The sequence below is a fragment of the Elephas maximus genome, chromosome X, assembly GCF_024166365.1.
Source record: "Elephas maximus indicus isolate mEleMax1 chromosome X, mEleMax1 primary haplotype, whole genome shotgun sequence".
Classification (NCBI taxonomy): domain Eukaryota; kingdom Metazoa; phylum Chordata; class Mammalia; order Proboscidea; family Elephantidae; genus Elephas; species Elephas maximus.
Genome location: NC_064846.1, coordinates 123,805,023 through 123,828,259, shown reverse-complemented (window position 1 = coordinate 123,828,259; position 23,237 = coordinate 123,805,023). Strand labels below are relative to the sequence as shown.

Genomic DNA, 23,237 nt, shown 5'->3' with positions numbered 1-23,237 from the left:
AGTATGCTTCTGAAAGGCCACAGCATTGGACCCTATGGAGCAGTTCTACTTTGCACACATGGGGTTGCCAGTTTGGTTGGAAGTGACTCGATAGCAACTAACAACAACAGCAACCTTGACTGGTGCTCTTTAAATTTTCATGTGGATTTGAGTTACTGTCTAAAAAAAATCTAGCTTCCATTAATTTCAGCTTATAGAACTCCCTTTTGTACTGCTTGGGGGACAGGTCTCTAAGCAATGAATTCTGTTTTTTGTTTTTGTTTTTAAATTTTATTTGTTGAGAATATACACAGCAAAACATACACCAATTCAACAGTTTCTACGTGTACAATTCAGTGACATTGATTACAGTCTCCAAGTTGTGCCACCGTTCTCACCCTTCTTTTCTGAGTTGTTCCTTACCCATTAACATAAATTCACTGCCCCCAAGTTCCTTTTTTTTATTTTCAGTAACTTTTTTTTTGGAATTTAGATGAAGGTTTACAGAGCAAACAAGTTTCTCATTAAACAATTAATATGCATATTGTTTTGTGCCATTGGTTGCCAATCCATGACATGTCAACACTGTCTCCTTCTCAACTTTGGGTTCTCCATTACCAGCTTTCCTGTCTCCTCCTGCCTTCTTGTCCTTGCCCCTGGGCTGTTGTGCCCATTTAGTCTCGTTTTGTTTTATGGGCCTGTCTAATCTTTGGCTAAAGGGTAAACCTCAGGAGTGACTTCAGTACTGGGTTAAAAGGGTGTCTGGGGCCATACTCTCGAGATTTCTCCAGTCTCTGTCAGAGCAGTAAGTTTGGTCTTTTTTTTTTTTTTTTTGTGAGTCAGAATTTTGTTCTGCATTTTCCTCCAGCTCTGTCCGGGACTCTCTATTGTGATCCCTGTCAGGGAAGTCTGTGGTGGTAGCCAGGCACCATCTAGTTGTGGTGGACTCAGTCTTGTGGAGGCTGTGATAGCTGTGGTCCATTAGTCCTTTGGACTAATGTTTCCCTGTGTCTTTGGTTTTCTTCTTTCTCCCTTGCTCCAGACGGGGTGAGACCAATGGAGTACCTTAGATGTCTGCTCGCAAGCTTTTTAGACCCCAGACGCTACTCACCAAGGTAGACTGTGGAACATTTTCTTTATAAACTATGTTATGCCAATTGAGCTAGATGTTCCCAGAGACCATGGTCCCCACAGGCCTTAGCCTAGTAACTCGGTCCCTCAGGGAATTTGGGTGTGTCTGTGGAGTCTCCATGACCTTGCCTTGGACAAGTTGTGCTGGCTTCCCCAGTATTGTGTACTGTCTTACCTTTCACCAATGTTACCACATATCTATTGTCTATTTAGTGTTCCCCCCCACCCCTACCCTCCCTTGTAACTGTCAAAGATTGTTTCTTTCTGTGTGTAAATCTTTTCATGAGTTTTTATAGTAGTGGTCTCATACAGTATTTGTCCTTTTGTGATAGACTTATTTTTTTTTATTTCATTCAGCATAATGCCCTCCAGATTCATCAACGTTGCGAGATACTTCGCAGATTCATCGTTGTTTTTTTTTATTGCTTAGTATTCCATTGTGTGTATGTACCATAGTTTGTTTATCCATTCATCTGTTGATGGGCACTGTCATGGATTGAATTGTGCCCCCATCTGTCAACTTGGCTAGGTCATGATTCCCTTGTATGATTGTCTACCATTTTATCTTCTCATGTGATTTCCCTATATGTTGTAAATCCTATGGCTACGATGTAATAAGATGGATTAGCAGTAGTTACATTGATGAGGTTTACAAGGTTAGGTAATGTCTTAAGCCTATCTCTGTTGAGATATAAAAGAGAGAAGCAAGCAGGGAGACATAGGACTCCATACCACCAAGATAGCAGCACTGGGAGCAGAGCGCGTCCTTTGGACCTGACGTTTCTGCGCTGAGATGCTCCCAGACCAAGGGAATACTGATGACAAGGACCTTCCTTCATGGCTGATGGAGAGAGAAGGCCTTCCCCTGGAGCTGACGCCCAGAATTTGGACTTGTAGCCTATTTGACTGTGAGAGAATAAACTTCTCTTTGTTAAAGCCATCCATTTGTGGTATTTCTGTTATAGCAGCACTAGATGACTAAGACAGGCACCTAGGTTGTTTACATCTTCTTACTATTGTGAACAATGCTGCAATGAACATGAGTGTGCATATGTCTATTCATGTGATGGATCTTATTTCTCTAGGATGTGTTTCTAGGAGTGGGATTGCTGGATAATATGGTATTTCTATTTCTAGCTTTTTAAGGAAGTGCCATATCGTTTTCCAAAATGGTTGTATCATTTTGCATTCCCATTAGCAGTGCATGAGTTCCAATCTCCCTGCAGCCTCTCCAACATTTGTTATTTTCTGTTTTTTTGATTTGTGCCAGTAATGTCGGGGTGAGAAGGTATCTAATTTTGGTTTTGATTTGCATTTCTCTAATGGCTAGTGATCATTTCCTCATACATCTGTTAGCCATTTGAATGTCTTCTTTGGTGAAGCATCTGTTCATATCCTTAGCCCAGTTTTTAAATTGGATCATTTGTCTTTTTGTTGTAGAGGTGTTGGATTTTCCTAGAGACTAGGCCTTTGTTGGATTTGTCACAGCCAAAAAATTTTTTCCCAGCCTGTATGTTGCCTTTTTACTCTTTTGGCGAAGTCTTTTGATGAGCCTAAGTGTTTAATTTTTTAGAAAGTCCCAGTTATCTAGCTTATCTTTGGGTGTTTGTGTATTGTTTGTTATGGCTTGTATCCTGTTAATGCCATGTATTAGGGCCTCTAGCATTGACACTTTTTTTCTTCTATGACCTTTATATTTTTTGGTTTTATATGTAGGTCTTTGATCCATTTTGAATTAGTTTTTCTGTATGGTATGAGGTATGGGTCCTGTTTATTTTTTTTGCCGATGGACATCCAGTTTTGCCAGCACCATTTGTTAAAAAGACTGTCTTTTCCTGATTTGAGGTGACTGTAGATGAATGGATTTACATTTGGGTTCTCAATTCTGTTCCATTGGTCAATGTCTCTGTCATTGTACCAATACCAGGCTATTTTGACTACTGTAGCTATATAGTAGTTTCTGAGGTCAGGTACTTTACTTCAATAGTGCTTTACTTATTCAAGGCCTCTTTCCTCTCCATATAAAGTTAATGATAATTTTTCCATCTCGTTAAAGAAGGTTGTTGGGATTGGGATTAAAGTAGCCTTTTATTATTTGGTAACGCCTTGACTGCCTCTCCACTTGAAAGTTCTATACCTACACTGTTTATTTCCTCTTTTATTGTTCTGATGTTGTCATTTACAGATTGATGTTTCTGTTGTAAATTTTTCAGTTTTGTTTTATCTTTGAGAGCTCATTATCTAGGTTGGTACCTGGCTGATGCTGTGTCATTTGCTAGGTTCAGGTTGTTGTCTGATTTTGTTGGTTCTTTTTTTTACTACCCGAAGGGCTCCCTGAATATTTCTTGTAAGTTTTGTTTTGTTTTTACGTATTCTTTTAATTTCTGTTTGTCTGAAAATGTCCTTATTTTGCCATCATATTTGATTGAGAGCTTTTCAGGATATGTTATTCTAGTTGGTAGTTTTTTTCTTTCAAGATTTTATATGTCGCCCCATCGCCTTCATGCCTGCATGGTTTCTGCCAGATAATCAGAGCTGAGTCTTATTGTATTCTCTCTGTATGTGACTTTTCATTTTTCTTCAGCTGCTCTCAGGATTCTTTGTCCTTGGTTTTAGCATGTGTGGTTATCATATGTCTTGGTGTTTTTCTTTTGGGATCTATCCTATATGGCATTTTTTGAGCTTCTTGGATACTCAGCTTTTCGTCTTCCATGATATTAGTGAAGTTTTCTGTCAGCAAATCTTCATTGATTCTGTCTGTGTTTTCCATTTTCTCCCCCTGTTCTGGAACTCCGATCATACGCAGATTTTTGCTTTTGATTGTATCCCACGTTGTTCTCAGGGTTTCTTCATTCTCTTCTCTGATTTTTCCTCAAACAAATTGGTATCCAAGGATATGTTTTCAATTTCACTCATTCTGTCTTCCATTATTTCACATTTGCTCCTGAAGCCTTCTATTGCACTGTCCATTTCTGAAACTTGTTTATCTTTTGGATTTCCAATTGTGTTTTTTTTCATGAATTCTAGTTGTAAATTTTTCCTGTGTTATTTTCCTAATTTCTCAGATCATTTTGTCTGTCTTTTCCATGATTTTGTCTATTTTTTCCTTATCTTTGTCTGCATTTTCCTTTTTCTGTTGGAGAACCCTGAATATCACAGTTCTGAATTCCCTATCAGGTAGTTCCAGTGTCTTTTCTTCTAGCAGAAGGTCACCTGTTATTTTGTTTTGCTCACTTTCTGGAGCCACCCTCTCCTGTTTTTTTGTTTTGATATTGTGTACTATCTCCAGGACATTTGGGAATTATTTTCTTTGCTTATTGATTGTAGATTTGATTGTTTCACCTTCCTTTTTTTGTTTTATTTATGTCTGGGCAGGTGGGCTTGGTATGTTTTGTTGTGTGCTCGCATGTGGGCATGATTCTTCTCACCACTTTGTTCAAGCACATAGGGCCAGTCACTCAGCTGTGGTGCAGCAAGGCAGGCCCAACTGAGGTAGAGAGGTGGGGATTGGTAGGTTACGGTATGGGGGCTGGGGGACAGTGCAGGGCAGGGCCCACGGGACCATGCCAATACCGCTGGGGGGTGTTTCACTTGAAACATGGGGCAGATAGACATGAGGGAAAGGACAGAATGTGATGTTCAGAGCTACGTGGGTGGGTGAAAGAAGAGACACAAGAGAAACAAAGGCAAAAAATGAAGTAAAAACTAATAAAAAGAAAAAGGTAAATAAGATAGTAGTGCAGTAGGTTTCGGCGGGTGGGCGTGGGGCCAGACCTGTGCTGGTGGCTGTCTAGCTGAGTGGCATGGCTCGGACTGTCGAGAAGCAGTGCAGGTGGCACATGAGGCTAGGTAGGTGGGGAAAGGAAAGAGAGATAATAGGGAGAAGAAACCAATAATCAAACAAAGAAATAAAAAAAAGCCCCCTAAAATGTGGTGGTGAGTGCGCTAGCCATTGGGAGTGGGCTGGAATTGAGGTGGTGGCAAGCTGATGTCTCTCTTGCCAGTTGACAAGCACGGCCTGTCAGGGAGGGGTGGAGGCAGTGAAGGGCCTAGGTGGGAAGGAGAAGGAAAAGGAAATGGGGAGGATAAAGAAAAACATAAAATACGGCATTGAGGGAGCTGGCCTGTGGGGGTGGCACAGATCCGGGGAGGCCTTTTGCCAGGGGCTCTCCAGCTGAGCGGTACAGCACAGCCCACCAAGAAGTTGGGGGCGGTGCATGGTGCTGGGTGGATGGAAGAGAGGAAAGGAAGGAAGGGAGAGAGAGAGGAGAGCCAATAACAACGACAATAGAAAAAAAGACCAAAAAACAAACAATGAATAAATAAATAAAATGACACTAAGGGAGCCAGTCAGACCCGGGGAGGCCACCTACAGTGACTCTCCAACTGAGCTGTGTAGCATGGCCTCTCCAGAATGGTAGGGGGTGATAAACAAGGCTGGGTGGGTGAAAGAAAGAAAAGGAAGGAAAGGAGATAGAAAAAAACAGAAGGAAAAAAAGAGCAAAGCAAACGAACCAAAAAATCACAGCCTATCAAGAAAGGTAGGGGATGGCAGAGGGGGCTAGCTGGGTAGAAGAAAGAAAAGGAAGGAAGGGAGAGAGAGAAAAGCAACAAAAAAGCCCCCCCCAATAAAACAAAGAAACAACTCCCCCACACACAAAAAAAAAACCAAAAGCAAACAAACCAAACAATCACAGCTTGTCAAGAAGGGGAGGGGATGGCACACGGGGCTAGCTGGGAGGGAGAAAGAAAAGGAAGGAAGAGAGAGAGAGAAAAGCAGCAAAAAGGTAAGCAAACAACCATACACACAAAAAAAGAACAAAGCGAACAAACCAAAAAACCACAGCCTGTCAATAAGAGGAGTGGATGGCACACTGGGCTAGCTGTGTGAGAGAACAGGAAGGAAGGAAGAGAGAGAAAAGCAACTAAAAAAGCCAAACAAACAACAAGAACAAAATAAAACCACCAAAAAAAGAAAAGTAACCAAACCAATCACAGCCTGTCAACAAGGGGAGGGGATTGCACACGGACCTAAAGAAGCAACAACAACAAAAAGCCAAAAATAAAATAAATAGAGACTCCAAAACAAGCAAACAAACAAAAAAAAATGGGGCTGAAGAGGCCGGCTAATGGGGGTGGGGTGGATCCCGGCAAAGGTGAATTACTGTCACTCTGGCCAAGCAACCATGGCCTGTTGACAAGCAGTGGAGGCTTCTTAGAGGTAAGAAGGATGCAGGGTGGGAAAGCGTGTATCCCTGGTTACTGGGTGCTTTGTCTCTTGTTGGGAGCTCGGTGAAGTTTCGTTCCTGCCTTGCCTGTCTGAGTTCTTTGGTGGCTGAAGCCCAAGATGGTGAACTGGGCCACGTTAGCTCCGTGGCTTTCCTCGTTCTCTGTTCTCTGTCAGTGTCTTATTCCATTTGGTGCTTGACTGAGTTCTTTATTCCTTTATTTGGTACTTAAGGTTCCAAGATTGACGTTTGTGTATCTGTTTTACTTAGTTTTTCGGGACTTTGCTGCAGAGGGACAGCATGGTGCTTCCATCTATAGTGCCCTGTTGGCTCTGCCCTAATATTTTCAATCCTATCTAATATTTGAGTTGTTGTTGATTTGATCCCATATAGATAGACCTTGAACGAGCACAATGCTCAAGGCAGACATTTTTATTAGTTAAGCTAACTATAGGGTCGCTATGAGTCGGAGTCAACTTGACGGCACTGGGTTTAAGCTAACTATTGTTCAGTTTTAAGATTTCAGGGGATATTTTTGGTTTAAGCTTTAAAGATTAGCTTAGGGTAGTAGTTTCAGGGATTCATCCAGCTTCCATGGCTCCAGAAAGTCTGGAGTCCATAAGAATTTGAAATTCTGTTTTGTATTTTCCTCTTTTGATCAAAGAGTCTTCTGTAGAATCTTTGATCAAAATGTTCAGTAAGGGTAGCCAGGCACCATCCAGTCCCTCTGGCCTCATGACAAAGGAGGCAGTTGTTCCTGGAGGTAGAGCAGAAGCACTAAACACGTTATTAGGACAGTTAACTGGGATGTTCCATGAAACCGTGACCCTAAACCTCCAAATCAGGGAACCAAATCACATGAGGTTTTTGCTTGTACATAAGCAGCCTCAGCAGATACTCGTTTTTGTTGTTGTAAGTGTATCTATCGCACAAGTTTTGCCAATTCAGCTTTTACAGGTACACAACTTATTGGCAGCAATTGCAATAATTGACTGTGCAACCCTACCCTTAATGTGATGTTTTCATCAACATTAACCCCCCCTTCCCCACTCCCTCCTGCCCCTGGTAACTACTAATAAACTTTGGTCTCTATACATTTGCCTTTTCTTGTCTTTTTATATAAGTGAGGTCATACAATATATGTCCTTTTGTGATTGACTTATTTCAGTCAGCACAATGTCTTTAAGCTCCATGCGTATTGTAGCATGTATCAAGACTTCTTTTCTGCTGGCTGAGTAGTATTCCATTATACATATGTACCACATATTGTTTATCCATTCATCTGTTGATGGACATTTAGGTGGTTTCCACCTTTTGGCTATTATGAATACTACTGCAGTGAACATTGGTGTACAAGTATCTGTTTGAGTCTCTGCTTTCTAGTCTTTTGGCCATATACCTAGGAGTGGAATTGCTGGGTCATATGGTAGTTCTATTTTTAGTTTTTTGAGGGACCTCCACTCTGTTTTCCACAACTGCTGTACCATTTTGCATTCCCACCAGCAATGGATAAGGGTTCCGGCTTCCCCACATCCTTGGCAACATTTTTTTTTTCAACCTTAGCCATGCTAGTGGGTGTGAAATGGTATCTCATTGTGGTTTTGATTTGTATCTTTCTGATGGCTAATGATGTTGTCTTAGTTATCTAATGCTGCTATAACAGAAATATCACAAGTGGATGGCTTTAACAAAGAGAAATTTATTTTCTCAGTCTGCTAGGCTAGAAGTCCAAATTCAGGGTGTCAGCTCCAAGGGAAGGCTTTCTCAGCTCTGGAAGAAAGTTCTTCTCATCAATCTTCCCCTAGGAGCTTTTCCACGCAGGAACCCCGAGTCCGAAGGACACACTCTGCTCCCAGTACTGCTTTCTTGGTTGTATGAGGTCCCCTGTCTTCTCCGTAAGATAAAAGGTGGTGCAGGCCACACCCCAGGGGAACTCCCTTTACATTGGATCAGGGATGTGACCTTAGTAAGGGTGTTACAATCCCACCCTAAACCTCTTTAACATAATCTAATCTTCCCTCATTAATGACAGGCAGAGATTATAAGACAGAGTAGAACTGCCCCATAGGGTTTCCAAGGAGCGCCTGGTAGATTTGAACTGCTGCCCTTTGGTTAGCACCCATAGCTCTTAACCACTACACCACCAGGGTTTCCATAGGAAAATAACAGTCCCAAAATGGAGGACAACCACACAATACTGGGAATCATGGCCTAACCAAGTTGACACATTTTTAGGGGGCACAGTTCAATCCATGACAGACATTGAACAACTTTTCATGTGTTTGGTGGCCGTTCGAATGTCCTCTTTGGTGAAATGTCTATTCAAGTCCTTCACTCATTTTTTGTTTGGGTTATTTTTCTTTTTGTTGTTAATTTGTTAAAGGTTTATATATATTTTGGTTTTTAGATTCTTATATATGATTTCTGAAGATATTCTCCTAACTCATAGCTTGTCTTTTCCCTTTTTTGGTAAAGTCTTTTGATGAACAAATGCTTTTAATTTTTATGAGGTCTTTTGCTTTTGTTATTATTCTAGACAATCCCTTGTTAAAAGCTAGGCCCAACAGCATTGCCTCTGCATTTTCTTTTAAGGATTTTATGGTTTTAGTTTGCACATTTAATTCCTTAATCTGTTTTGAATTCGTTTTTGTGTATGCTGTGAGGTAGAATTCTCTGTTTTTGTTTATCTGGAAATGTCTCAATTTCTCCTTCATTTTCAAAGGAGAGTTTAGCTGGATTTTTCACTGAGTTTAGCCAAATTACTGATTGACAGTCTTTTCCTTTCAGCACTTTTAAAGCTGCCAGTCTATTGCTTTTTGTCCACTATGGTTTCTAAAGAAGAGTATTTTGTTAATCTTATGGAATTTCTCATGAAAATAGTTTTTCTCTTGTTGCTTTTGAGATTCTCTTTGTGTTTGATGATGTTCATCATTTTTTACTATTTTTTTATGTATAGATCTATTTGAGGTTAATCTACTTGGAATTTTTTAAGGTTCTTGAATGTATAGGTTAATATTTTTCATCAGATTTTTAGTTTTTGTACTTTTCAAATATTTTTCTGGCTCTTTTTTTTTTTTGTTCTGGAACTCTCATGTGTGTGTCATCTCATACGTCTCTGAGGATCTGTTAATTTTTTTTCATTCTTTTTTTTTCCTACTCCTGAAACTGGATAATCTTTATTGACCTATATTCAAGTTTGTTGATTTCTTTCTTGTGCCAGCTCAGATCTCTTCAGCTGAGGCCTTCTAGTAAATTTTTCATTCCAAGTATTGTACTTTTAACTCCATTTCTATTTGTTTGTTTTTAAATAATTTCTGTCTTTTTATTGATGTTCTCTATTTGGTGGAACATCATTGTCATACTTTTATTAATTTTTTTAAAACATGATTTGCTGTAGTTCTTTGGACATAATTATAACAGGGTATTATTTAAAGTCTTTGACTATTAAGGCCAAAATCTAGACACCCTCATTATAATTTTCTGTTGTCTGCATTTTTTCTTACATATGTAGCATACTTTCCTGTTCCTTTGCATGCTCATCATTTTTTGTTGAAAGCTGGGCATTTTAGATACTATGTTGTAACAACTGTGGTATCAGATTTGTCCATCCCCAAGGTTCATTGTTTTTGCTAGTTTGTTGTTACTTTTCATATTGTTGCTTATTTGTTTAGTGGATTTCCTGGACTAATTTGAAATTTCTGTATTCATTGCAGTGTGTGGTCACTGAATTCTGTGTTAGCTTTTACCCTTCAGGTTCTTGCTTTTATTTTCAAGCTTCACTTCCTAGGTAGGGTAACATTTGCATCAGTAAATTTAGTGGTCAACCAATCAATGATTGGTGAGATTTCCTTAAATGAAATTTGCCAATAGGATCTGTGTGAAAAGGCCTTTCTCCACACTTTAGGTAGTTTCCAAGACAGCCTGCTTTCACTTCCTCCTTGTGCAGGGCATCAAGGTCAGCCAGAAGTGACTGATACCTTCTCCTTTTCCAGGTTTTTCCTGAGCATTTGCACAGCCTTGCAAATGCAAACAGCCTTTTAGAACCCCAGGAATATGTCACTGCTTTTCAAAGTTCCCAATGGTTATATAGTTCTCCAGGATTACCTTTTAAATTTCTGGCTAGGCTCTTGTTTACCCCAACTGAAGCCACAACCTTAGGCAGCTGAGATGTTGCCAGCAGTTTGCTATTATTTCAGTAATGCCTCCTGCCTCAACTGAGCTCTTAGTTGAATCAGATAGCTACCACACTGTAAAAATGGCATGGTGGAGGCATCTGACTGACCTCTTCTAACTTCATAAGGGGGATCTGCCAAAAACCAAACCCCCTGCCGTTGAGTCGATTCCGACTCATAGCGACCCTATAGGACAGAGTAGAACTGTTCCATAGAGTTTCCAAGGAGTGCCTGGTGGATTTGAACTGCCAAACTTTGGGTTAGCAGCCGTAGCACCTAACCACTACACCACCAGGGTTTCCTCACAAGGGGGAAGGAGAACCAAAATCAAAAGTCCAAGGCTGATTCCTGTGAGGCAGAGAGGTCAGACATGCCTTCTCTCTTTGCCATCTTTTCCAATTCTGACACCAACTGTCCCTCCCACAGCGCTTTCTACTTCTTTGCTGAGTTCAATAATTCATTACACTGGCCACACAGAACTCACAGACCATACTTATGATTATGGGGGTTATTAGGGAAGTAACAGGTTACAGTTCAGGAACACTCAGGATACAGTTCTTCCATCAGGACAGCCTCTTCTGAGCCATGCCTGCAGGCACACCTCTCTCTGACCCTTGGCCTCTGCCCTGCTTGAGCAAGTGTTGCACAGCTCTTTTAGATCTGCTGATAAGTGCTCTGAGGCACCCCCCTCTGCCAGTAAGCCTCAGCCTGAAGGTGCTTAGCTCTAGCTCTGTGGGTCAGCAAACCTGGCTCCATTAAGTGCCCAGAGGCACCTTACTCCACCAGTAAGCCTCCTGTCCAAAGGCACTCAGCTTTCTCACTCCGTGGGCTGCGAAGCCCATGGTGCTGTTTCCTGCCTTGTTGCCATTGCTCTGCTGCTGCCTCTTGCCATCTTCAGTATTACAACACCCCACACCCCTCTTAGTCTCCTGGTTCAAGCGCTTCTTAGGGCAGGGATCCCATGTCCAAAGGACCTGCTTCACTCCTGGCTCTTCTTTCTTGTGGTGAGATCCTTTCTCCTGCCTCTGGGATGGCTCATTTTAAGCATAGTGAGATGGCAGAACCAACCAATCCCTTTGTTAGGGTTCCATATACCTTATTTGAATAGTCCCATTCAATCATGGTGTGTGAGTCACAAGGACTATGGCTAGAAGGGCCATATTAAGCAATTCATTGCACTGCATACACTCTGAGTATAGATATTTTCCAGAAAGCTGCAAGTTCAGACAATATATTGACTGTATTCTGGGGATGGTGCTTTTAACAGAGCTCCAAAAGCTGTCAGATCTCTCTATTTTCTACAATGCTACCAGCTTGTGCTACCATATCAGTGAGTTGGAGATGGAAAGAGGATGGGACTAACCCTAAGTTAAAACATCACAGACCTTTTGTCTTACTGAGATTCAGTAGTTTCTCTTGGATGGTTGGTTTCCAGTTCATTCTGCACCACCTTTTATCTTTTAAGAGATAAAAAGGAAAGGGTATCAATCAGAGAGGGGGGACCTCATACCACCACAAAAGCAGTGCCAGGAGCAGAGTGTGTCCTTTGGACCCAGGGTCTCTGTGTGGAGAAGCTCCTTGACCAGGGGAAGATTGAGGACAAGGACCTTCCTCCAGAGCCAACAGAGAGAGAAAGCCTTCCCCTGGAGCTGACACCCTGAATTTGGACTTTTAGCCTACTTTACTGTGAAGAAATAAATTTCTCTTTGTTAAAGCCACCCACTTGTGGTATTTCAGTTATAGCATCACTAGATAACTAAGACACCCAGGCTGTTAGCCTTTTCCTTATGACATGTCTCTTCTGTTTCAAGAAATTTGAAATTCACAGTCACATTTTCAACAATCATAAAGCAGAACCATGTTTATCTTGAGCCTCCTGTGTAAGGCAGACTGGGTTTGACTTATCGTTACTAAGTTTATCATCATTGTTTCTATATGTATAAAATGGAAATAATAATAGTTATAGTAACACCAGGATTGCTGTGCAAATTAAATGAGTTACCTACTTTTGCATCTTACATGGTTCCTTGTAGTAATACTAATTGCTAATATGTAATTGTAGTGCAATGGGTTTATAATTCTGTCAAAATGGTTGGCTGGGCCACAGTCTTGAAAGGGATTGGTCAGTATACTATGCAAATAGGGTACATAAAACCACCCAATAGGATTTAATGACCTTGTGAGAATTGGATGGGACTATGCAAATTGAGTGACTTTGGTCTACCAAGAGAATTGGTCAGTTTGTGGTCCTGGTGGGAGGAATGTGCCTTGAAGCTGGCAAAGAATAGGCCTATATAAGGGCCAATCACACAGAGGTTGAGGGGGGAGCGCCACTACTATCAAGAATAGCCTGGAGTGGATCACATCCTTTGGGTCCCTGCACTGAGAACCTCCTAGACACAGAAGAGAAAGAGCTGTAACCCTGGAGATGGTGAGAAACTTCAGCAGCCACAGCAGAGCCCAGTAGTAGAGAAATGGTGGCAGCAGTATGAGCAGTGGGAACACGATGACCAGCATGAGGTGGCTGCAGTGGGCTTGCTGACCCACGGAACAAGAGAGAGCTGAGTGCCTTCAGGCAGGAGCCTTGCTAGCAGAGTGGGGTGTTTTGGACACTTGTGGGCAGAGCTAAAGAGCTATAACACTTGCCTGATCAGGGCAGAGGCTGAGAGAAGGTCTGACAGTGGGCGTGGCCGAGAGAAAGCCTGCCAGTGGGCATGGCCAAGGGAAGGCCTTCTTGTGGGAACAGCCAACAGAAGGACCGGTTGCCTGCAGGCACAGCTGAGAAGAAGCTGAGTGCTGTCTTGGTTGAAAGCTGTTCTGATTGAAGAACTGTGTCCTGTCTCCTGAATTGTGTCCTATTACTTCCAAGTTGGTCCTGAGCCCAAGTTGTAGCCTGTTACTTCCCTAATAAACCACATAATCATAAATATGGTCTGTGAGTTCTGTGTGGCCATTACAATGATTTTTTAAAATTTATTTATTGTTCTTTAGGTGAAAGTTTACAAATCAAGTCAGTCTCTCATACAAAAAGCCATACACACTCGGCCATGCACTCCCAGCTGCTCTCCCCTTAATGAGACAGCACATTCCTCCTCTCCACCCTGTATTCCCTGCGTCTATTCAACCAGCTCCTGTCCTCCTCTTTCTGATCTCGCCACCAGACAGGAGTCGCCCACATAGTCTCAGGTGTCTACTTGAGCCACGAAGTTCACTCCTCACCAGCATCATTGTCTATCTTATTATAGTCCAGGCCAATCCCTGCCTGAAGAGTTGGCTTCAGGAATGGTTCCAATCTTGGGCTATCAAAGGGTCTGTGGACCATGACCAGGGTCTCTCCAGTCTCAGACCATTAAGCCTGGTCTTTTTACGGGAATTTAAGATCTGCATCCCACTGTTCTCCTGCTCCATCAGGGATTCTCTGTTGTGTTCTCTGTCAGGGCAATCATCGGTGGTAGCCAGGCACCATCTAGTTTTTCTGGTCTCAGGCTGATGTAGTCTCTGGTTTATGTGGCCCTTTCTGTCTCTTGGGCTAATATTTTCCTTGTGTCTTTGGTGTTCTTCATTCTCCTTTGCTCCAGGTGGGTAGAGATCAATTTATGCGTCTTAGATGGCTGCTTCCTCACTACAACGAATTATTGAACCAGTAGAGAAGTGCCGTGGTGAGGGGAGGAGATGGCTGGTGTCAGAAGTGGTGAAAAAGGTGTAGAATGGTGGTATGTCTGACCTCTACCTCATAGGAACCAGCTTTGTGCTGATTTTGATTAACATCCCTCCTCCTGAATGTAGACAGGCCCCGACACTAGAAAACAGTATTTATTTGTGCTAGTTCAGGGCTTAAGGCCTTGCAAACGTTATCTCATTTAATTTTCACAAACTGTTTTGATAGATAGTTTAGGTCCATTTTGGGAACTAAAACTGAAGAAATGTCTTCATATTCTCACAGCTAAAAGGTGATGGAGCTAGAATTCAAACCTTTATTAATTTTAGTCCAAATCTCAAGGTCACGCTTATATTCTATTTTTTTTCTTTTTTTATCGTGGTGAAAATATACACAACAAAGCACATACCAGTTCATTAATTTCTGCATATATATAATTCAGTGACATTGATTACATTCTTCAAGTTGTGCAACCATTCTTGGTATCCTTTACCAAATTATCCCACCGCCACTAACATAAACTCAATGCCCCCTAAGCAAACTCACCCTTTTCCCCTACCTCCCATCCTTGGTAATCCCTAACATTTTTGGTTTCTATATATTTGCTTGGGGAGCCCTGGTGGTGCAGTGGTTAAGCACTCCGCTGCTAACTGAAAGATCATTGGTACGAACCCACCAGCTACTCCAAAGGAGAAAGATATGGCAGCCTGCTTCCATAAAGATTACAACCTAGAAAACCTTATGGGGCAATTCTACTCTGTCCTACAGAGTCACTATGAGTCAGAATCAACTTCATGATAGTGGTTTTAATGGGTATGTATTTGCTTGTTTCATATAAGTGAGACCATATAGTATTTGTCATTTTGTGACTAACTTATTTTGCTCAGCATGTTTTCAAGGTTCATGTTGTGGTATGCATCAGTAGTACATTCCTTTTTATGGCCGAGTAGTATTCCATTGTGTGTATATACCACATTTTGTTTACCCATTCATCTATTGATGAGCATTTTGGTTGTTACCACATTTTGGCTGTTGTGAAAATTGTTGTGTTCCTGCTTTCAGTTCTGAGCATATACCTAGGATTGGGATTACTGGGTCATAGGGTAGTTCTAGGGGCCCTGGTGGTGCAGTAGTTAAAGAGCTCGACTGCAAACCAAATGGTCGGTAGTTCAAATCCAGCTGCTCCTTGGAAACCTTATGGGGCAGTTCTACTCTTCCTATAGGGTTGCTATGAGTTGGAATTGACTTGACAGCAATGGGTTTTTTGCTTTATGATAGTTCTGTATTCAACTTTTTGAGGAAACTTGTCTTAGTCATCTAGTGCTGCCATAACAGAAATAGTCCAAGTAGATGGCTTTAACAAAAGAGAAATTTATTTTCTCACAGTCTAGTAGGTTACAAGTACAAATTCAGGGTGTCGGCTCCAGGGAAAGGCTTTCTCTCTCTGTTAGCTCTGGAGGAAGGTCCTTGTCCTCAATCTTTCCCTGGTTGAGGAGCTTCTCAGGCACAGGGACCCCATGTCCAAAGGATGAGCTCTGCTCCTGGTACTGCTTTCTTGGTGGTATGAGGTCCCCTGACTCTCTGCTTGCTTCTCTTTCCTTTTATCTCTTGAGAGATAGAAGGTGGTGCAGGCCACACCCCAGGGCAACTCCCTTTACCTTGGATTAGGGAGGTGACCTGAGTAAGGGTGGTGTTACAATCCCACCCTAATCCTCTCAACATAAAATTACAATCACAAAATGAAGGACAACCACACAATACTGGGAATCATGGCCCAGCCCAGTTGATACACAAATTTTGGGGGGGACATAATTCAATCTATGACAAAACCATTTTCAGTAGTGGCTGTACCATTTTATATTCCCACCAGGAATGGATGGATGAGGGTTCCAGTTTTCCCATAACTTTGCCAACACCTGTTTTCTGTTTTTTAATCATTGCTGTTGTAGTAGTAGAGATGAGGTGATAGTTGTGGTTTTAATTTGCATCTCACTAATGGCTACTCTGGAAACCCTGGTGGCATAGTGGTTAAGAGCTATGGCTGCTAACCAAAACGGGCTGCTAAACAAAATCGTCGGCGATTCAAATCTACCAAGCGCTCCTTGGAAATCCTATGGGGCAGTTCTACTCTGTCCTGTAGGGTCACCATGAGTTGGAATTGACTTGACAGCAACAGTTTTTTTTTTTTAATTTTATTGTGCTTTAAGTGAAAGTTTACGAATCACGTCAGTCTCTCACACAAAAACCCATATACACCTTGCTACACGCTCCCAATTACTCTCCTCCTTAGTGAGACAGTCTGCTCTCTCCCTCCACTCTCTCTTTCGTGTCAGTTTCACCAGCTTCTAACCCCCTCCACCCTCTCATCTCCCCTCTAGGCAGGAGATGCCAACATAGTCTCAAGTGTCCACCTGATCCAAGAAGCTCACTCCTCACCAGCATCCCTCTCCCACCCATTGTCCAGTCCAGTCCATGTCTGAAGAGTTGGCTTCGGGAATGGTTCTTGTCCTGGGGCAACAGAAGGTCTGGGGGCCATGACCACCGGGGTCCTTCCAGTCTCAGTCAGATCATTAAGTCTGGTCTTATGAGAATTTGGGGTCTGCATCCCACTGCTTTCCTGCTCCCTCAGGGGTTCTCTGTTGTGTTCCCTGTCAGGGCAGTCATCGGTTGTAGCCGGGCACCATCTAGTTCTTCTGGTCTCAGAATGAGGTAGTCTCTGGTTCATGTGGCCCTTTCTGTCTCTTGAGCTCGTAATCACCTTGTGTCCTTGGTGTTCTTCATTCTCCTTTGATCCAGGTGGGTTGAGACCAATTGATGCATCCTAGATGGCCACTTGCTAGTGTTTAAGACCCCAGACTCCACTCTTCAAAGTGGAACAGCAACAGGTTTTAATGGCTAATCTTGAGCATCTTTACTTGTGCTTGTTGCCCATCTGAATATCCTCTTTGGTGAAATGTCTGTTCAAGTTCTCTGCCCATCTTTTGACTGGGTTGTTAGTTGTTTTGTTGTTAAGTTGTACATATTCTGTTTTTACTAATAACTAGAAAAAGTTTTTTCTGAACTTTTTCTACTTCACGGTATCCAGTTCAATGAACGGTACTTTGGTGCCCCCAGGAAGTGTTTGTGGGGCAAATGTTGAATGACTCTGACCATGTGGACATTGTCTTTCCAGATTTCTTGGAGTCTCTGTGGAAGCCCTGGAATAGATTCCTTAGTGAAGGCTACAGGATCTTCCTTCTGACCCCAGTACCTCCAACTGAGTTCACAGACTCCCATCAAGCTTTGGGCTCCTGGGAAGAGTGGCATTGTCAGCAAGAGAGATTGAAGCCTGAGGTCCAGCGTGAACATGTCCGCTAACAGACATTCAACCCGGAGATCCCTGGCCCTGTCTGCGGGGGGACATGGTAACTCCTGTGAGGTGAGGAGAAGGAAGAGGAGTCCAGGGGCAGAATTTCATTCAGAGTTTCAGTGCCTAAATGAGAGATAGTATCTCATTGTTGTTTTAATTTGTGTTACTTTGTTTACCAGGCACGATAATTTTGCCCCCACATTTTTACTGATCATTTAATTCCCTTTCATGAATTTCCTTCTCATGTCTATTGCTGATTTATTTATCTATTTGTCTTAGCTTATGTATTTTAAAGAGATCTTTTTAATATTAAGGTTAACAACCCTTTATTATTTTGTATGTTTTTGTGAACATTTTTTACCACTTTGTAACAACTAGTTTTTAGTTTAGCTACTGGTAAAAAGGTGTCAAATAGATCTTCAAGTCTTGTTACAGAAAAAAAAAAGTCTCTGTGTTGTTCCCCACCCCACTCCAGGTTCCAGCTCCTCTTAATTTTCCCCCTCTCAATGGTTGTGATCTTTTGGAAGTAGATTGCCAGATCTTTCTTCTGAGATGCCACTGGGTGGATTTCAGCACTTTTGTGCCACCTAGGTTCTCCTAATAATTCTTAATCTTTTAAAACAGATTCCTTCTTCTTTTTCAGTTTTGAGCATTATATACTGTCTTTCCACTATAAAATATGGAAATTTAGCTTTTCCATATAACCCTCTCACATACACATTTTCTGTAACCTCATGCTCCTAAGATAGGTATATCATTGTTTTGGGCAAATTCATGGTCAGTATTTATTACTGTGACTATGAATCTGTATTTAAAGTTGATCTGTGTAGTATCCATGCTATGATTACTATCTCTGCATAATTTTTTCCCTGGAATTAATAATTTTCTGGCTTAGTCATTTGTTTATTTTACTGTATATCTACATCTATTTTTTTTAATGTGTCTGTTTCATTTAATAGAGTCAGAACAAAAAATGAGTTGGCCCAAGGGCTTGAGAAAAAGTTGTAAAAACTGTTACAAGGCCTGCTTCAAAAATGAAGTAATAGCATATAATGAAAACAGCATGGCTTCTAGTCAATACACTCAACTCTGTCAATACCATCTGTGTGGTCCTGGATACGTGGATTAGCAAATACCTGCCACAAGGGCCTAAAATGAAAGTTCGGCTGGACACTGTAATGGACCTAGCTCAGTAACTGTTCTAAAGTTTGCCTATTTCTCCTTGTCTTCTTTTTTTTTCTAATTTTTATTTCTTACTGAACTTTATATGAAGGTTTACAGAACAAACTAGTTTCTCATCAAACAGTTGGTACATGCATTGTTCTGTGACATTGGTTAACAATCCCATGACATTGTCAGCACTCTACCTCTCAACTCTGGGTTCCCTATTACCAGCTTTCGTATTGCCTTCTACCTTCCAGTCCCTGCCCCAAGGCTGGTGTACCCCTTTAGTCTTGTTTAGTTCCATGGGCCTGTTCAGTCTTTGGCTAAAGGGTGAACTTCAGGAGTGCCCTCACCACTGAGCTGAAAGGATGTCCAGGGGCCATACTCTCAGAGTTTCTGCAGTCTGTGTCAGGCCAGCAAGTCTTTCTTTTTGAGTTAGAATTTTGTTCTACATTTTTCTCCAGCGCTGTCTGGGACCCTCTATTGTGATCTCTGTCAGAGCAGTCAGCAGTGGTGGCTGGGCACCATCTAGTTGTACTGGACTCAGTCTGGTGAAGTCCATGGTAGATGTGGTCCACTAGTCCTCTGGACCAGTCCTTCCCCTGTAACTTTAGTCCTCTTTATTCTTCCTTGCTCCCAAAGGGGTGAGATGGCCACTCACAGGCTTTTAAGACCCCAGGCGCTACTCACCACAGTAGAATGTAGAACATATTCTTTGTAAGCTCTTTTATGCCGATTGAGCTATATGTTCCCTAAGACCATGGTCCCCACAGCCCCCAGCCCAGCAATTTGGTCCCTCAGGGAGCTTGGATGTGCTATGGAGCTACCATGGCCTTGCCTTGTACAGGTTGTGCTGGCTTCCCCAGTATTGTATACTGCCTTACCCTTCGCCAATGTTTCCGCTTGTCTATTGTGTGTTTTTCCATCCCCACCCCACTCCTCCCCTCCCTAGTAACCATCAAATATTATTTATTTTTGTATGTAAACCTTTTCATGAGTTTTTACAGTAGTCTCATACAATATTTGTCCTTTTGTGATTGACTTATCTCACTCAGCATAATGTCCTCCAGATTCATCCATGTTATGAGATGCGTCACAGATTCATCGTTGTTCTTTGATGTTGCATAATACTCCATTGTGTGTATGTACCACAGTTTGTTTATCCATTCACCTGTTGATGGGCATCTAGGTTGTTTCCATCTTTTTGATATTGTGAACAATGCTGCAGTGAACATGGGTATACATATATCTATTCATGTGACGACTCTTATTTCTCTAGGATATATTCCGAGGAGTGGGATTGCTGGATCATATGGTATTTCTATTTCGAGCTTTTTGAGGAAGCGGCATATTGTTTTCCAAAAAGTTGGTATCATTTTGCATTCCCACCAGCAGTGCATAAGAGTTCCAATCTCACCACATCCTCTCCAACATTTGTTATTTTCTGTTGTATTGATTCATGCCAGCAATGCCAGGGTGAGATGGTATCTCACTGTGGTTTTGATTTGCATTTCTCTGATGGCCAGAGATCATGAGCATTTCATCATGTGTCTGTTGGTTGCTTGAATGTCTTCTTTGGTGAAGTGTCTGTTCATTTTCTTTGCTCATTTTTAATTGGATTATTTGTCTTTTTGTTGTAGAGGTGTTGGATTTTCTTGTAGATTTTAGAGATTAGACCTTTGTCTGATTTGTAATAGCCAAAAATTTTTCCCAGTCTGTAGGTTCTCTTTTTACTCTATTGGTGAAGTCTTTTGACGAGCATCAAGTGTTTAATTTTTAGAAGATCCCAGTTATCTAGCTTATCCTCTGGAGCTTGTGTGTTGTTGGTTGTGATTTGTATCCTGTTAATGCTGTGTATTAGGCTTGTAGTGTTGATCCTATTTTTTCATCTATGAACTTCACAATTTTTGGCTTTATATTTAGGTCTTTGACCCATTTTGAATTAGTTTTTGTATATGGTGTGAGGTATGGGTCCTGTTCCACTTTTTTGCAGATGGACATCCAGTTTTGCCGGCACTATTTGTTAAAAAAAACTGTCATTTCCCCATTTGATGGACTTTGGGCCCTTGTTGAAGATCAGGTGACCGTAGGGGGATGGATTTACATCTGGGTTCCCAATTCTGTTCCACTGGTCAATGTATCTGTTGTTGTACCAGTACCAGGCTGTTGTGACTACTGTAGGTGTATAGTAGGTTCTGAGGTCAGGTAGTGTGAGTCTTCCTACTTTCTTCTTCTTCAGTAGTGCTTTACTTATCCAGGGCTTCTTCCTTTCCATATAAAGTTAATGATAAGTTTTTCCATCTCTTTAAAGAATGTTGTTGGTATTTGGATCTGTATTGCATTGTATTTGCAAATTGCTTTGGGTAGAATTGTCATCTTCACAATGTTGAGTCTATCTATCCGTGAGCATGGTATGTTTTTACATTTATGTAGATCTCTTTTGGTTTCTTGTAGTAGTGTTTTGTAGTTTTCTTTGTATAGGTCTTTTATATCCCTGGTTAGATTTATTCCCAAGTATTTTATTTTTTTAGGGGCTTGTCTTAGTCATCTGGTGCTGCCATAACAGAAATATCACAAGTGGATGGCTTTAACAAAGAGAAATTTATTTCCTCACAGTAAAGTAAGCTAAAAGTCCAAATTCAAGGCATCACCTCCAGGGGACGGCTTTCTTTCTCTGTCAGCTCTGGAAGAAGGTCCTTGTCCTCAATCTTCCCACGGTCACGAAGCTTCTCAGGCGCAGGGTCCCTGGGTCTAAAGGACACGCTTTGCTCTTGGTGCAGCTTTCTTGATGGTAGGAGGTCCCCAACTCTCTGGTTGCTTCGCTGTCCTTATATCTCTTGAGAGACAAAAGGTAGCGTGGGCTACACCCCAGGGAAACTCCCTTTACAGTGGATCAGGGAGGTGACCTGAGTAAGGGTGGTGTTACAATCGAACCCCAATCCTCTTAACATAAAATTATAATCACAAAATGGAGGACAATGACAGAATACTGGGAATCATGGCCTAACAAAGTTGACACATATTTTTGGGGGACACAATTTAGTCCATTACGCGGCTATTAAAAATGGTATTGTTTTCCTGATTTCCTTTTCATCGTTCTCTTTATTGGCTTTTAGGAATCCAGCTGATTTTTGTATGTTTATCTTTTGTCTTGCAACTCTGCTGAATCTTTCTGTTAGTTCCAGTAGTTTTCTCATGGAGCCTTTTGGATTTTCTAAGTATAGTGTCATATCATCTGCAAATAGGGACAATTTAACTTCTTCATTACCAATTTGGATGCCTTTTATTTCTGTTTTTTACCTTATTGCTCTAGTTAAGACTTCCAGCACAATGTTAAATAGGAGTGGTGATAAAGGACATCCTTGTCTTGTTCTCTTCTCAAGGGAAATGTTTTCAGCCTCTCTCCATTGAGAATGATGTTGGCCGTTGGTTTTGCATAGTTGCCCTTTGTTATGTTGAGAAATTTCCCTTCTATATGTATTTTATTGAGAGTTTTTATCAGGAATGGGTGTTGGACTTTGTCAATTGCCTTTTCAGCATTAAGATGATCGTGTGGTTCTTTCCTTTTATTTTTGTGGTGGATCACATTGATTGATTTTCTAATGTTGAACCATCCTTGCGTACCTGGTATGAATTCTGTTTGGTTGTGGTGTATTATTTTTTTGTGTGTTGTTGACAATTTCATTTTTCCACATACTTTTTTGTGCTGAGACGTTTTTCTTAGTAAATTGTGAGATCCTCATTTTCGTAGTGTTTGACTTTATGTTTGTTGAGTCGTTACATTTTTCATGGCTTTTATCTTGAGTTATGGAGTTGTTATACCTCTTTGTGGTTACCTTAATATTTACCCCTATTTTTCTAAGTAAAAACCTAACTTGTATTGTCCTATATCGCCTTGTGTCACTCTCCATATGGCAGTTCTATGCCTCCTGTATTTAGTCCCTCTTTTTCATTATTGTGATCTTTTACATATTGACTTCCGTGATTCCCTGTTATGAGTATATTTTTAATTAATCTTAATTTGTTTTTGTGATTTCCCTATTTGAGTTGATATCAGGATGTTCTGTTTTGTGACCTTGTGTTGTGCTGGTACCTGATATTATTGGTCATCCGGCCAAACAATCTCCTTTAGCATTTCTTGCAGTCTTGGTTTAGTTTTTGCAAATTCTCTAAACTTGTGTTTATCTGTAAATATCTTAATTTCGCCTTCATATTTCAGAGAGAGTTTTGGTGGATATATGATCCTTGGCTGGCAGTTTTTCTCCTTCAGTGCTCTGTATATGTCGTCCCATTCCCTTCTTGCCTGCATGGTTTCTGCTGAGTAGTCTGAACTTATTCTTACTGATTCTCCCTTGAAGGAAACCTTTCTTTTCTCCCTGGCTGCTTTTAAAATTTTCTGTTTATCTTTGGTTTTGGCGAGTTTGATGATAATATGTCTTGGTGTTTGTCTTTTTGGATCAGTCTTAAATGGGGTTCGATGAGCATCTTGGATAGATATCCTTTCGTCTTTCATGATGTCAGGGAAGTTTTGTGTCAGGAGTTCTTCCACTATTTTC

At 41.3% G+C, this 23,237-nt stretch overlaps 1 protein-coding gene across 2 annotated transcripts in view; it reads left to right on the top strand.

Annotated features, from left to right (window-relative positions):
- Nucleotides 1-23,237, top strand: part of ZNF81 (zinc finger protein 81) — a 135,710-nt gene that overhangs the window by 16,236 nt on the left and 96,237 nt on the right. For both annotated transcript variants that reach the window (XM_049871279.1, XM_049871278.1), the window contains exon 2: nt 17,341-17,586. In XM_049871279.1, coding sequence (XP_049727236.1) covers nt 17,515-17,586 — 72 coding nt within the window. In that variant the 5' untranslated portion in view covers nt 17,341-17,514. The remainder of the gene's footprint in view (nt 1-17,340; nt 17,587-23,237) is intronic.